This window comes from Athene cunicularia (genome assembly GCF_003259725.1).
Source record: "Athene cunicularia isolate RWA chromosome 9 unlocalized genomic scaffold, athCun1 chr9_part2, whole genome shotgun sequence".
Lineage (NCBI taxonomy): Eukaryota > Metazoa > Chordata > Aves > Strigiformes > Strigidae > Athene > Athene cunicularia.
Window position 1 is genome coordinate 291,783 of NW_020799111.1, and position 15,752 is coordinate 307,534.

Sequence of the window (15,752 nt, forward strand, 5' to 3'; positions counted from 1 at the left end):
AACAAAACTTACATTGAATATGAGCAAAAGAGCACTTTTTGTTAGTGTCACAGTTTTAGCAGACGTATGTTGGCAGATGAATGTTATCAGAAAAAATATTTTTCAAAACAGAAAACAGTGCAGGTTAGGGCTTGCCAATCATCAGGTTGTCAGAAGAGATAGGGCATAGAGGAAATACTAACATTTATATACAATGCCTATATAAAATAATCAGTACATACTTTAATAAGTGATTTATCATTTAAACTTCAAAGTCCACACTTTAAATATTGTACAACTAAAAAACATGCTTTACTGTTCATATTTTTCACCAATGCTTATCTTGGGTCACTTTTGCCAAATGCTAATTGATCTTTGGTAAATTAAGCAGACCTATCCTCTTGCTAGTGCCTGGGAACATGGTTTGAAGTTTGTGCCTCTAACAAGGACATAACCCAGGATTTTAGTGTTTAAAGAGCTCATTTAGTGATTTTCCCAGTTTTAATACTTTTAATTAAAATTCTTTTTAGAGATCTGCAGAGGTTCCTTATTATCCTTCAGACTTATTCTAGAGCAAACCAGCATGACAGCTGCTGTGATGCGATGTGATTGTCTCTTGTAATGATAAATACTATTTAAATATATTTTCTCCCCAGTTTCTTATGTTAATTGCTGTTTCTTGTAGGAGTTTGATTAGAAATACAGATTTTTGGAGCAGGAACTGTATTTTTGTCTGTTTCTGGATTATTTATTGTGGAATTCTGGCCTGTGCTTAGAGTGTCTAGGTATTTCATAATGCTATTAACAATATGTACACTTTATTGTGAGTGCTAAAGAAATCAGGATAGCTCAGTCAGATACACAGAAAACAGCATACTTTATGGAAGTCTTTGCTCAAGAATGTGTTACATAGTATTAATTCTTCTTTTAGAAAAAGTTACTGTTCTTTTTCAGGGAGCAATTCATTAAAGAATGTTGATCAGTCTGCCAGTTCAAAGGTTTATGGTAATGAAACCTTGCCAGTTTTCTGGAGTCTGTATTGCACCTTCTTTCAAGTAAAAAGAAAAGCACAAAAGACTTATCAGCATTAAATTAATAAAAAGTACGTTAGAATTGTTTTAGGTTGCTAAGTCAGTCCTTATCAGCACACTTTCAAGGCTGTCACATTTTTTTCTCTATCCTTGTATGTTTTGCAGGCAGCTTGTTACTTATGCAAAACTGTTACACAGAAATCTGTTCTGCTTTAACAGCTGATATGGGAGTTATTTACTTAAATGAGTATAGCAGTATGAGAAAATGAAAATGAATTTCTTACTGTCTTTGTAGTCTGCTAACATTGTAGTCCTGGAAAAGACAACTACTGAGTAAATTGAGTGCTAGCAGAAGCACTCATTATCAGTGATGTTCTCTCATCTTTGTTCTCAGAGATAAAGTTACTTGAAGTATTAAGTTTCTTTTCAGCTAAAAATTACAGCTGCTGCTACTTCACAAATGAAACTTGTTAAAAGCATGGTTTTCCTTCTGCTTCCTTGACCCTGTGTGTGTGTTTATGCTGATGAATTGCACTGGATTACCCATGAATTGTTAGGTTTGATTTGACTGTCCTTGGTATCAAGGCTTCTATGTTATCTTGATTTTGGAGAGAGGAGGAATTAGGATTTACTGGTTTTATAAAGTACTGCTCAGGCATTTTATTGTTCTTTCATGTGTCAAAGTGGTACTCGTAACTCTGGTCCTTGTAACTCTCTCAGGTACCTGTTTGCATTGCAAATCAAGAGGGACTTGGCAGAGGAACGGCTGACCTGCAGCGACAATACGGCAGCTCTTCTGGTCTCTCACCTCCTGCAATGTGAGTACTCACACTGTGGCGTTATCGGGTGATGTTGCTATTGCTAACCTGAGTTAAATAGTGCACAGAAGCTTTTGATAACTAAAAGCATTTTCTGTCTCACAGTATTTCCTTCTCTACATGCAGTAAACACATTGATTTTGAACACTGGGATTATCATCAGGGCTAGCTGTGGTGGGGAAGGACTGGTACTTATCTACGAGATAGCTTTGTCTTTGTGGACACTACAAAACCAACCCCCTTTCGTGTTGTCTGTTTTCCCTGGCTCTGCAAACCGGGTCACTAGTGCTCCTCATCTTCCAGACAGCTGCTCCCATCTGCCCCCGTGCTTCCTTGGCTTCATTTCTCAGTTTCCCTGTGGTTGGGGCGGGGAGATAAACGTCAAGAGACAGAGCTAAAATAAAACTAGAAATGTGCCAGAACAACATCAACAGTAAGGTTGTCAAGCAGCTTTCCTCCTTGCTGGATGTGCAAATGGAAAGGGGAAGCAACTGATTTGGAAGCTTTCTGTGCTGCTTGCTCACTTAGTCTGTATGTGCCTAAAGACCTGAAAACATGCCCTTTGAGATGAGCAAACTGAAAATCTTAAATGGGTTCAGACACCAAATCAGCTCGAGCAGCAGCCAAATGATAGTGTTTACAAATCTGTAAGCTGAGCTGCAGAATGGGTTTGTGTGCTTCTCTGCTGGCTTGGAACAAAAGCTGTTAAATGATACCTCTTCATGTTGTACACTGCTAAATAGTTATTACTTATATAATTGTGCATTGTAATATGATAATACAATTATAACCTGATTAGTTATGGTGATTTAATTGGAAGAGCAAATCTATCTGGTGCGTGTGCCATCAGCAAGTGACACAATAAAAATTGCTCCTGGTTTTCCAGCAGTGCAGTCTTGAGCTGGTGAGCAGACCTCAGTGCCTGGCCTTGCTTAGCTTGCTTCTACTCTACTAGAAAATCATGAGGGAGAACGAATGTGATTATTCTTCACATAAATTACTTTACAAAAGTGCCTTTCAATTTTTTTTTCTTGTTGTTTTGTATGCTGGCTTGATTTTTAACAGGATATTGCTGTGTTCTTTTTAAGAGCAGCTGTCTTGGATGAGGTTATTAGTTAATTTAGTCCACTCTCTCTGACAGTAGTTGATAGCAGATGCAATGGGGAAGCCCTCAGAAATGGAGCAAGCGTATGGTGATACATCCTTTGCATCCATCCATCCATCCAGTAATCTCTGCACGTGGCCTAAGTCAAAGAGTGACTGCATCTCTTTGTTTAGTTGTGCTTGATGAACTTTCCTTCCATGTATTTGTCTAATTTTTGGATTTACTTGTATTTTTGGAATCCTTCCATGAAAATGAGCTTCACAGCCTAGTATTTGGGAGGTTTGTAGGTTAACATGTATCTTTTTGTCTTTCTTTAAACTTTTAAATTTTAATTTAATATTACAACTTCATGTTTTATTATCAGAAAAAGTAAATAACTTTTAAAAAATTTATTTGTTCAGTTTGTAATTTTTCTATACATCTTCCGTATGTTCTGCCTGCCTCATGCTGCTTTTTTCTCTAAGCTGAAGGCTTCTGGTCATTTAATGTCTTACCAGATGGAATCTGTTCTGCACTTTTGGTTCATGCTTTTTTCTTCTCTAAATCTCTTCCTAATCCACAGCATCATTTCTGAAAGACGTGGATATGTGAAGGGGGGACCAAAGTTCAAGATGTAGGTGGTGTGGGGATTTATAGTCACATAACACTGCTTTCTTTTTTTGCTGTGTATATATTTTTGGACAATTCCTAAAATTTAATTTGCCTTCTTCCCAAGTAGGCTTGTCCATAACTATTTTACGTATATTTAGAAAAATTAAATTGAAATGTCCTGATTTTGTATGAGGTATATGTAAGGAAGAAATGTTTATACCACTTTACAGGTCTTCTACAAGACTCACATCTTTGACCATAAAGAAGTCTAAATTTTCCAAATGTTGTTCAAATATTCCTATAATCCCTAGGAAGTCTGCTTGGGATAAATGTGAGCTTTCTGTAAAATTAAGCTGAATACAAAGAATAATGCACATGTTTGAAGAGCTTAAAGGAAAATACATTATGGCTCTCGGGATCTCTGTAATTTCTTACCAAGTATTTTCTGACATTGTTCCTTTTCCATTGTTTTTTCTTATTCTAATGTTTTGTTTTCTGTAATAGCCGAAATAGGGGATTTTGATGAATCAGAGGATCGAGAACACCTTAAAACAAACAAGTATTTGCCAAACCAGGAAAGAATTGAAGGAAAGATTCTGGAGTTCCACAGGAAGCATATGTAAGTTGAGGATTAATGTATACTCCTGGGGAGCAGGTAGACTCACTGGGTGGAGGCCGAGCATGCTCTGCCATAGCATGCTGTTAAGATTGTATAAGTTAAACACCATTTACATCTAACAAGAAAAGTTGAACGTAGCACTAGATATGTAGTTAGGACAGAGTTGTTGGGCAGTATTTTTTCTCAAGTGATTTTTCAGTGTACCTTTAATAACGTACCGAAGAAAGGTATGAGCTTGTAGTTTTAGGCAAAATCATTCTTCAGAATTTCCAGTCTACAAAGTTTAAGTTCAGTTTGCCATCAAATGCATAGGTCTTGCTTTTGTCTAAATAATTGGAAATCAATTGCATTGTACCAGTCCTGTACGCAAGGAAATGGAGAAGGATGGAGGGAGTGGAGGAGAAATAACTTTCATCAGAATTTATACAATACTTTATGTGGGGTATTTTTGAATAAGTAAGGTTTATTAGGGAAAAAGACACTATTTGCCAAAAATATAAAATTAATTCCAATACACTGTCAGTAACTGCAGAAACAAATGCTTTATTATTTGAAATGCTCATTTCTCCCATCATGTACATTCAGTGTACAGTAAGGTCATGTGTTTTATGGTCTGATCTGGCTAGTCTTAAAGTGTGGAGATCTATCCTGTGTGTGCAGTATATGATAATAAGATTTGGAGCAGACAGTCAGCATGGTGCTCATGAAAGGGAAGTCAACCAACAGGGAGGCTTCGTTGTGACCAGAATACTGTTCCAAAGATCAGGGTTTGCATATTCCATGACCTGTATTTGCCATGGCTTTGTTCTTTTATGCTTTTAGGCACACAAGGTTAATAGCACTGAGAAATTTCCAGCTATTACCTGCCATAATGTCTTAACCTCACCTGTGCAGTTCCCAGAGTCAGCAGGTTAAATCAAGAGAAGGTGTTGGATAAAATGGTGATAAAGGTTTCATTTAACCTGATAGGTCTTTCTTTTCTGTACTTTCTGAGACCTTGTGTATTAGAATTTAGCAATTTGAAGGGCTTTTATTAGTTATGACTATCCACATGCGTAGTTTATTCTGCACGGCTATGTGTTATAATCCAAATACTGTATTAAGCATTTAAATTTTCCTTTTGCTCTGTGTGGGTAGACTCAGAAATTGTTGCTGACTGACTTTTAAGACAGAACAAGGAGATTTTTCAGGGCAGCATCTGTGTTTAAGGCTAAGACACATTCTGTATTATTAGAAAATCAGTTCCTGAGAATGTCAGTACTTAAGTATTTGCTTTTTATGATCACTTATTTTCAGTTGTACTGAAATTATCGGTACTGATGGAATTTTAGCTTTCTTGATTCTTGATGAAATTAGGTGTTTGTTACTTTTTTTTCTGCTTTTGATCCTCTGAGGTGCATGTAGAAGCAATGAAGGAACAAGCTAAATGTTGTTTTGAAGTAAATTACAATGTATGCTAGGATTCTTCAGCTTGGGAGAAGGTAGCTGGGTGAGGGAAACCATTAATTGCACAGAAATATTTAATTATTTTTCTCATCAAAAGAGAAGTGCTGAAACAATTAGGCAGTAACTTCAAAGCAAATTAAACTTAAAGGAGGAACATCCTTTTCATACCGCTCGTAACAATATTGTGAAACTTACTGCTGCAAGATGCTGTGGAGTCTAAAGGTACAAATGGTTTCATGAAAGGTTTTGATCCATCTTACGGTATAGGCTGGTGGCTTTCAAATTTGAGATGAAATATATGATTTTTGTAGCTCTGGGATAAGTACATCCAGACAGTGCACAGAATAGCCCTTTGTTAATCATGTGCCTGGATCCAATCGAGTTGCTTCTGTTTGTGATGAGTTTTCTTGGTTTACTTTTCTTGATTTAAAGATTGTGACTGTCTTCTGAGTCAGTCAGGGACTGGTAATCTTATTAATTAGGTTTGAGCTTTTTTTCAAACAAGTTACTTCTAGTCATTCTTTACAGTAAGGAAAGTTTGTAATTCTGCCTGTCAGGAAGAAGTCAGAGGAAGATTAACAGGAAAAGATTCCGTGCTTCATAAGTGTAATTTTCATTAGTTCAATGAGAATTGCATCAAATACACCATATTTTTAAATGATTGCAAATCTTATTTTAAAGCGTGTTTTAGAAGTGTACATTCAAACCACAGTAAGATTAAAAGCTGAGGCATGTTGTTAGAAGAGGTTACAGTTGAATGTTAGCGATACCTGGGTACCTTGGATGCGTGTTTTAAATCCCCCTGTGCCTTTGGAAAAATTTTTGTTAGAGATGTAATTTTGAAAGCACTGCAATCCTAAAAATAGCTATGACTTCCTTACACGTCTCTTCTCTCTTCCCTTGGCCAGGCAGTATTGGCCAACTCTTTCCATTTTTAGAAGGAGTTGTGAAGGTCCCATGTTTTCTCAGAGTTTAGACACATTTTTCCTTGTTTCTGTTCCAAAGAGCAAGTGGGAGAACCTTGGGTGTTTGTCTCCTTCCTGGCGATGTGCAGGGTGGTTAAACGGACTAAGTACTTCTCTCATAATTCTTGTCTGTCATATTTTTGTGGTTTATTTTAATTTTTTATTTCTGTCAGTTAACCTTATTATTCCCTCACCTCCAGCAGATTGATATTTTCTCCCACTGATGATTGCTTTTGAAAAAGACTTTTCATGTAAACAGAACGTCCAGGAGAAGAAACCCCATTTCTGGCAGGATGGCTCGTCTCCAGATCGCTACTCCATCATCTTCTTTCTGCTTCAGTTTTCCTTCTTTGCAGCCCTTGCTTTGCCTTGAACAGACTTACTTATGCACCAGTTTACAGGGGGTTTTGTGTCATATCAAGCTGGGGGCACCAATTTGATTTCTGGGGCTGGAGTTGCAGCAGGCTGTCTTCCCTGTGAGCAGGAGGAGCAGGAGGACACGTATGCCTTTGCAGAGGGTGCTCAGTCTCCTTTGGATGGCACTATGGAGTCTCTCTTCACATTTAAAAGTTGTGGTTTGATTTTTTTAATTACTTCACTGTAGCTGCTAGAAGTGGTAGAAAAAGAACATAAAGCTGAATAAAACAGAATCTGTGTATCCAATCCATTCTGTATCACAAGGTAACATATGCTGAGAATGTTATGTTCAGAAAGATTGGAATTGAAAGTTTATTTTGTGTTAAAGATCCTTTTTTTTCCCCTTCGATTTTACACCTACTTTATTTTACTTTAACAAATACAAAAATATGTTTTTTATATTTTACTTTGCAAACATGGTAACAGTAAACAGGATGAGTTATATTTTTGGTATAGCACATTACTTGCTTCAGCAAGAGTAAGAGTAATTAACTTATTTTATTTCCATTATTTATTAAAAGATAAGTTTATATTTTGAAGATGGTGTATTGATGGTAGTGCAGTTAAATCCTGGCATTCCAGACACTCAGAATGCAGTGTTTACTGCCTTCCTGCAAGTTGTGTGAGTAGATACTTGCTGCGGGGTGTGTTAGTCCAGAATTAAACATAACGTAATTTGTTTGTGTTCAGATGTTTGTGGGCTTTTTTGTTTGTGTATACATGCCTAAATCAAGAAAGAAATAGAAGATTTGATAGACTTGTATTTACTTTCACTATCATCCTTCACGTCCTTTCACAAATTGTTAGCCTAGTCCATAATCCAAATTGTTTGTGAATTAGAAAAACTATAAGTTGCTACATAGTCTAAACAATTTCTACACATGAAATGTTTTGATGCTTTAACTTTAAAACTCTATATTTAACAGTGGTTTTAAATGATCTGTAAACTTAAATGCTCACCTAACATTTAACAGCATTTATTTTGAATGTATTTATTTTGAATAAATCTTGATTGCCATGAGAATATTATAACACACTACCAATATTTGTCTAGGTGGATGTATGTAAGGAACCTTTGTACTGAAACCTATTGCATTGACAGCAGTTTTTGCTGGAAAATACTTGTAATAGATAGTCATTTGTCCATTGACTTGGGGAAGATTAAGTAGATTTATCTACTTAATGGATGAACAAAATTAGACCAGGTTGTTTTCAGGCTGGGCTGTGCTGCTTAGTCTGCAGCAAATATCTGAGGGTAATTACTCAGAAACTGCTTCTTATTTGTAACTGTTTGTGGCGCTGACCGGCATGGCTCCCGACTTTCCCCACTCAGGGCTCTTCCTTCTTTGGTAGGTACAGACAAGTTGTGTGCATGAGAACACTCTTAAAATTATTATGGGTTTTTTGTTCTTTCTAAGATGTGCTGTGCTTTGGATTGTATCTGATGGAACATAAAATAACAGTCAGTGGTTCTGCATTAGTTAAGCTATTTATGAAGAATTTTTAGTACTATATAGCTCCAATTTTTTAGTTGCCATTTTATTCTAATTTTTGTTTCCCATCTTTTCCAAACCCCCTTCCCAACCTCCGGCAACCTTAGCATCCTCAGCATCCTCTTAAAAAGACAAAGCACCACTTTCATTCTTAATGACACTCTGTTCAGAAGAAATAGCAGGAATTAGTGTGGGTGGGAATTGCACACAGTGCTCTTAGAGTGTAACTTAGGAAGCTATGGCCAAAATTAAATATTTATCATCTACCTTTTTTTGTCTGTAGTGTTTAATAAACACGAACCATGGTACTTCATCTGTTTTGACACAGTTAAGGAATCTATGTCAGAAGTGCTGGTAACACGTAAAGCCAGTATAAAACCACTTATTCCAGCATTAGCCATTTCAGTACAGGGAAAAGAAATCTGCTTTACCAGTTTAAGCTCTTAGATATAACTAGTACATTTGGTGGTAACACTGGTAGAAATGCAACTACAAGACTCCATGTAGTTTGGCAGGGTTTTTTTTTCCATTTGAAATCAGATTTTTGTTCCTCTGTGTTTGTTTGTTCTTTACAATCCCTTTATACATACACGGTCATATAATAATGATGTTTGGATAGGGTTGGAATATGGACTGAACTTGTGAAGTTAGGAACTTTACTGAATCCTAGCTTTCTTTAGTTGACAAAATAAACTTTGAATTTCCTGTTGTAGTGTTTTAGATTATTTTTTCCCCTCCAGAATGAATAAGGCAATAGAATACTGTTGACATTCTGTCATCAAATGTATGCGCATTCAGACTTACTTTTTCAGTGCATTTTTGTGTATGCATGTGTTTTAGTCTAAGGAGCATTTTACTAAGAATCAAAGAAGCATTGTTTCTTCTAATGACTTCCATTTTTAAAACGTTAGCATACTAAATAAGTTTCATAATTGCACTCTGAATTGTAGAGACAGTTCCTACATACAATTAATATGTATTGTCATCCCTGTTCTGATAAATTCAAATGTAATAAACATTCATTTTAATATGCTCAGTTTATATTTAAAAGAACTCTGTATGGAGCAAAAAGTTGTTTAATCTAAAACAGGACTATCTGTAGGTAGAAGGAGGTGTTTTTAAGGAGCATGCCCAGAAAGGCAAATCAGAGTAGCAGGAGAATGTATTTAGTGCCAGTGTTGTAGTTGGCATGACATAGTACGTGAAAATAGATCATGCTACAAATAGTTTATCCTCTGTTTTAATGAAAGCAAATAGAGATTTATGTAAAGAAGCCAATTTATTGGAACACAGGATTTTAAAAATTTGTCTTTGTGTGTGTGCAGGGATCTAATCTGGCTTGAGCACTAGTTAGTTGTAAATAGAATAATACTCAGTTTTTATCCCATGTCTTCCTTGTACCATTACTTTTATCCTAGTGAACTTGGACACTGCAGGAACAATTCAATCAGTGCACTAGCATAGCTGGCTCATGTAACAGTTGCTTGGAAGTAAAGTAATATTTATTATTTTTAATTATTTTCAGTAGGGATGTAGGGGTCTCTTCATACAGCTGTAGCTGAAGCAGCCTCACCAGTTCTAGTGCCCTGGCAGGTCTGGTGCTGCTTGTGTTTCTGCGGAGTTAGAATAGGAGAAGGGTTTCCTGCCTTAGCTAGTTCTCCTGGACAGTATTTGTGCCTAAAATTGGGCGGTAATGTCTTGCAGTATATTTTTAGTTCAGAGACTACCTTAGGCAACAAGACTTGCATTTGTAATAAGGACTTTTATACTTTGCAGCATAACTGGGACATGTTCAGTGGCAAGAACTCGTCCGTTTCTATGGCAGCATTTGCTTACTCTTGGAGTATCCTAAACCCCCTATCAAGATGTAAGACAGTTTTGACTTGTAGGGAGAACATCTTGTCAGTACAAGCACCAGTGCTTCACTAGATCATTTCAAGACTTGTGAAATTTTATATTTTTTGGGTGAAATGATATATTTTTGGGGTGGTCCATATTTTGGGGTCTTGGCTCTCATGCCTTGGTGGCGTGAGAGCTCTGCACTGCCTTCTGTGTCCTGGGCAAGAGGCATTTCAGGAACTGCACCTCTCCTGCTCCATGGGCCTCTCTTTTCTCTGCACTGGCTCTGCTGATGAGCCCAGACGCATGGTCCATGGCCACCCCCTCCTGTTCCTGAGAGCCAGCAGTATAATCCAGTAAAGTTCCCCTTGTGGAGAAAACTGGTTCTCCTTGTGGAGAAAACTGCGGGGAAGGGGAAAAAAAAAAAAAAAGATACAGGACTATTCTGTCATGCAGGATAAAAAAAATGTCAGTTTGTTTTTAGTGAACTTGCGGAGAAGTAAATGAAAGCTGAATCTGTGACTGGTGTGTGCCAGTCTGTGATAGTCCCTATTGCTTGCCTGGACTTTGTGCACACTCAGAAAGGAGGTGCTCCATGTGTGTACATCTTCCTCCTGTTCTCAAAAGTCATTTCAACAGCAGATGATGCTTCATTTTAAAAATCCATCTCTGGATTCCTTGGCAAGGAGGAAAACATACAGCCAAAGCCTGGGGGAGTGCATTGCACCTCATAGTACTAGCATAATAATTCTGATGTAGTCCCAAAACCCCGCCTGACATGGGTCATTCTGTTGCAACATTTGCTTTGTTTCTGTCATGCTGTCTGTGCAGCTCTTTCATATCTCACTTTTTATCTAATTAATATTAATGTGTGTACAAGCAAGCAGGAGGAGGAGATTGTGGATTGAATTCTGATTTGTTTGACTTTATGGTTTCTAAACTGAAAAAGCTCTGAAACATTTATTTTGGTGCCTCTATGGGATGCATCTTAGGTTGGTCATCTGACATTGCATATTGCTCCTATGACAAAAATTTCAGTGTAGTATTTGGAGTGCAACTGCCCAACTAGATGAGAGAGAAAATTTTCACTTAGTGCCAGAGTTAAGACTTAAGTGCGTTTGCGATGTTGGCAAATCAGATTATTCCTAAAACTTTATTTTTCTCCCTCACTGTAGGGGTCAGACTCCTGCTGAATCAGACTTTCAAGTGCTTGAAATTGCTCGGAAACTGGAGATGTATGGCATCAGATTTCACCTTGCATCTGATCGTGAGGGCACCAAAATTAATCTAGCTGTTTCACACATGGGTGTGCTGGTATTCCAGGTAAAGTGGGAAGAGCGAACTGAGTATGTGTGTCTGTCTTTCCATTAGCACGTCTTGAGAGTAGGTCTCTAATTTTAACTTCAGGTGTCTCTGATAATTTTAAAACTTAGCACATTTTTATGGTCAAGGGAGTGTCATTTTAGCCCCCAGCTTGCCCTTGTTGGTGCAGAGAGAGGAGCATCAAAATCCACAAAACCAACTGTGACACCAAAGTTGAAAGGCTTTTGTTGACTCTTTGAAAATTATGTATGTGTTCATACAAATCATTAGTTCATTTGGTACAGCCCTGGAACAGTCCTGGAATTTTGGTTTAGTTTCACTTGTTTTAATGTTACAGTGTATTTTTGCTGGGATAGCATTGCTCTTGGTGTATAGAAGTGCTGTTTCATTGAAGTAATTGGACCAATTAAAATTACTACTTTTGTTGCATTAATTAAGCAACTTGATGATAAGAGTTCTCTTTATGAATGTGATCATATTATTTTCCTCCCCCCAAAACACACAGGCAGTCAACCTACTGAAATATTTCTGTCTGGGCACTCATTTTCCATTCATTTTGTGTCTTACCCATTCTTTTGTTACTGTGAGGCAGCTTCTCTTCAGAGTCGCAGGAGCCACTGCAGTTCAGCAATTCCTCTTGGTCCTCCTCAGTGGCCTCTCGGCCCCTGAGGTTTACATCATTTCAGCTCATTTGAGTCTTTCTCATGAAGTACCATCTTTCATCTCCCTTTGTGTATAGAGGGTGACAGGAGAATTGCTGTGGTAGTGAGTGCTGATGGTGTCCTACCCCAAGGCTTTGGGAGCCATTGCTCTGGGGAGGGCTGATGTAGGCAGCAGGGTGAAGGCAGAGCCTGGTTTTAAACCGGTTTTAGCCAAATAAACAGGCTTGTGAGCAAGGGAGGTCGGCAGGATTCATTGTGTGTGTGGCAGGTACTCCTCAGTATATTGTACTGCCAAGTTACAAAAATAGCCTTGGAGGACCGTGTCTAGAGGAAAATAAAACATGTTAAATAAACTGAAAACCTCAACTTGCTCATACCATAAAGTATCCTGCATACTGGTGAGACTGAAATGTTCCCTTCCCATCCAGTTCTCTAGGTTTTCATTCAGTTTTATAGTGTGTGCACAGACACAGACAGAAACCACACACTCATAGCAGCTATCCCTGTACTGAAAGATAAAATTGTTTAAGGGAATGTTGTCAGCAGAAATAAAAATCTAACAGAATGGGTCGGGGAGGTGGTGTGTGTGCACATGCATATGTCTATATGACTGCAACAGAATTTTGTTTATTGCTCTTCTGAAACTTCTGCCAACTTCTAACTGTTGTCATTTTAATACAGGGTAATACGAAAATCAATACCTTCAACTGGTCAAAGGTCCGTAAATTAAGCTTCAAGAGGAAAAGATTCCTTATTAAACTCCACCCAGAGGTCTGTGTAAGTTTTACTGTAATAGTAGGTTGGTCAGTGTTGAAAAAAATGTGTATACTTAATTTTATTATGAAAAATTCTAGAGTCTGTAATTTTATAAAACAACTTCAGCAGGGTAAGCTTGGCTTCATCATTCAAGTAAAACCTTTCCTTTCTCACCCTATGTCTGTCATGTTAGATTTTTAGGTTCTGTGTATCTGCCTCAGCTTATCCTTGGCATAGGCATACACATGTGTAAATGTAAGTTAGAAAAAAAATAAACCCCAGGTATTTAGTGCATCCTGTCTCAGTACTTTTACTCTGAAAAAGTTACATTTAATATTCCCCTTGGACATAACTGGAGGTTAACACTCTCATGAACACTCTGGTCCATTATTGTCAAAATGAACTAAGGTAACTTAAGCATTGAAATAGTAAATCTCTGTTGTTTAGGTAAAGTGTGGCTGCAGCTCCTTAAAAGAACACTATAGTTAGTACAATGCTGATACAAACAGTGATTGCTTTATGTGACTGTTTCCTCTAGGAACTTGTTGAATTTGTGCTACTCACATGAAAAATCTGGTAGATAGTCCCTTGATTCAGATGAGAATAACCTGGTACACTCAGGAAAGAATAGATGGCTGAGATTATGTTATTAGAGCTTAACTTTATGGACTCTGTGATTACTTTTGCTACAACCATATCTTATCTGTATGTCAGTTTAGCAGAAGTGTTATTTTTCATGCTTGGCTGATTTAAAGTTGATGATTTTGATTGCAGATGTCATCAGAGTTGTTGCTTCCACACTGGGTGACTGGATTATGTTCAACAGAGAGATGTATTAAAATGGGGGGCAAAACTCTTTGGGCATACTGTAGCAACATGTATCAAGGAAAGCTAAAGCAGGACACGCTGTCTGCATGTGTAGTAAATGTGCCTTACAAAGACACTCTCAGAAATTTCCTGTGGTAACTGTACTCTGACATATGCAGTATTTTCCAGTCTTGTCTAAATCTCAGGAAGTGAGACAAGCATCAGAACTTCTGAGGAAGAAGTATTTTAAAATCGGTGCTATTTCACTGAAATATTTAAATTTATCTCAAGATCTGTATTTCTTCAGGTGGATTATATTGAGCATGTTTCTAAAGTCAAGTGCATTTTAAATATTTTTACAGTTTCAAGGGAAAGATCTATTTTTGAAAGCTATTCAGTGGTTTTAAACTGCATTCAAAATCACTTCCATTGCTTTAAGGCGTATGAGAAGGGACTTAGCAAAATATTGCACCTCACTGGAGTTCAGCCTTTTTATTGGCATGTATTTGTACACTCCTTTTCTCCTCCATTACCATTTTATGTGCTACTTAGCTTTTGTGTTTTGTTCTCAGGGCCCATATCAAGATACATTGGAGTTTCTTTTGGGAAGTAGGGATGAGTGTAAAAACTTCTGGAAAATCTGTGTTGAATATCACACGTTCTTTAGGCTCTTTGATCAGCCAAAGCCAAAGGCTAAAGCAGTGTTCTTCACCAGAGGGTCATCATTCAGATACAGGTAGGGAGAAACAACAGATTTATTAAAGCTGAATTCCTTGTGTCTTAGAAAATGAGATCAAAAGGAAAAAGTATTCTAAAGTAATTCCGTCTATATTTCTCATCCACTGCATTTCATAATGTTTATACTTCTGTGGGTTCACAGTGGACGAACACAGAAGCAACTGGTGGATTATATTAAGGACAGTGGGATGAAGAAAACCCCATATGAAAGGTAAGTACAAGTAACTTTGTAAGGTGAAAGCAGTTGAGACTTTCACAGTGCCTATATTTCCTAAATTTCAGTGGAGTCATGGTCATTTGCTGACTTCCCAGTTATTAAGGTCTACCTCAAATCTAAGGTAGATGAACTAGATTTAAATAATGTAGAATATTTTGGTGATGTAAAGAAACCTAGAAAAGTTTCAGTACTGCATTTTAATGTCCATGGACAATGTGTGACTTAGCCATCTAAAAGTTCAGTATGTTTTGAAGATTTACTAAAATTAGTGAGGACGTGTTTGTATGTCACTGTAGCTATCATATGTAAGTAGCCAGTGGCAGAGCACATAGTTGAACTTGGGTTGTGCAAGTCTGAAACTGTGACCTTAAATACTTATTCATTTATGAATGTATAAATAAATAAAAACGTGCGTTTTCATTATAAAGTTGTTATTTACTTTGATATGAAACCACCCTGTCTACATGTGGAAAACTCTTTGTAGTCTTTCATCTGAAAGATTATAGGAACTTAATAGGAATTTTAAGAAGCTTACATTCATCTATTATTAATAAATACTTTTAATGTCTTTGACCCCAGTTGAGCTCCCTTTCTGTAAAAAGGATTGATTTATCTAGTAAAATATTGACATAGAATGAATCTAACCACAAGTGTGATGCAGGATACCACTTTTTGGGGTGTAACATACAGAATTTTATGTGCTATAAATTATAGAGTTGACTGAATTGTAAGTTGCTTGTAAAATTGTTACAGATTAACTCATTCTGGTTTTGAAGCCATTCGTTTGTAGATGTTTATACTGATGACAAAGGAAGAAGTTAAACTAAATGTGCTGTTTAGTCTAGTCTTCTGCCCCAAGTTGCTCCTTCAGTGGTATGAATGATCTGGATCTTGCTTTATTCCTTTTTCTGTACGTTTCTTACTCCTGCATTGTTTAACTTACAAC

General features: G+C 37.1%; 1 protein-coding gene across 5 annotated transcripts in view; it reads left to right on the top strand.

The window, feature by feature from the left end:
• The window catches only part of FARP2 (FERM, ARH/RhoGEF and pleckstrin domain protein 2), a 78,526-nt gene that overhangs the window by 25,875 nt on the left and 36,899 nt on the right, over positions 1–15,752 (top strand). For 4 of the 5 annotated variants that reach the window (XM_026855398.1, XM_026855400.1, XM_026855401.1 and 1 more), the window contains exons 5-10: positions 1,731–1,828; positions 4,029–4,143; positions 11,479–11,626; positions 12,970–13,059; positions 14,424–14,587; positions 14,732–14,800. In XM_026855398.1, the coding sequence (XP_026711199.1) occupies positions 1,731–1,828; positions 4,029–4,143; positions 11,479–11,626; positions 12,970–13,059; positions 14,424–14,587; positions 14,732–14,800 (684 nt within the window). Of the gene's footprint in view, positions 1–1,730; positions 1,829–4,028; positions 4,144–8,234; positions 8,321–11,478; positions 11,627–12,969; positions 13,060–14,423; positions 14,588–14,731; positions 14,801–15,752 lie in introns of those variants that run through there. The other variant, XM_026855402.1, reaches the window with a different exon arrangement.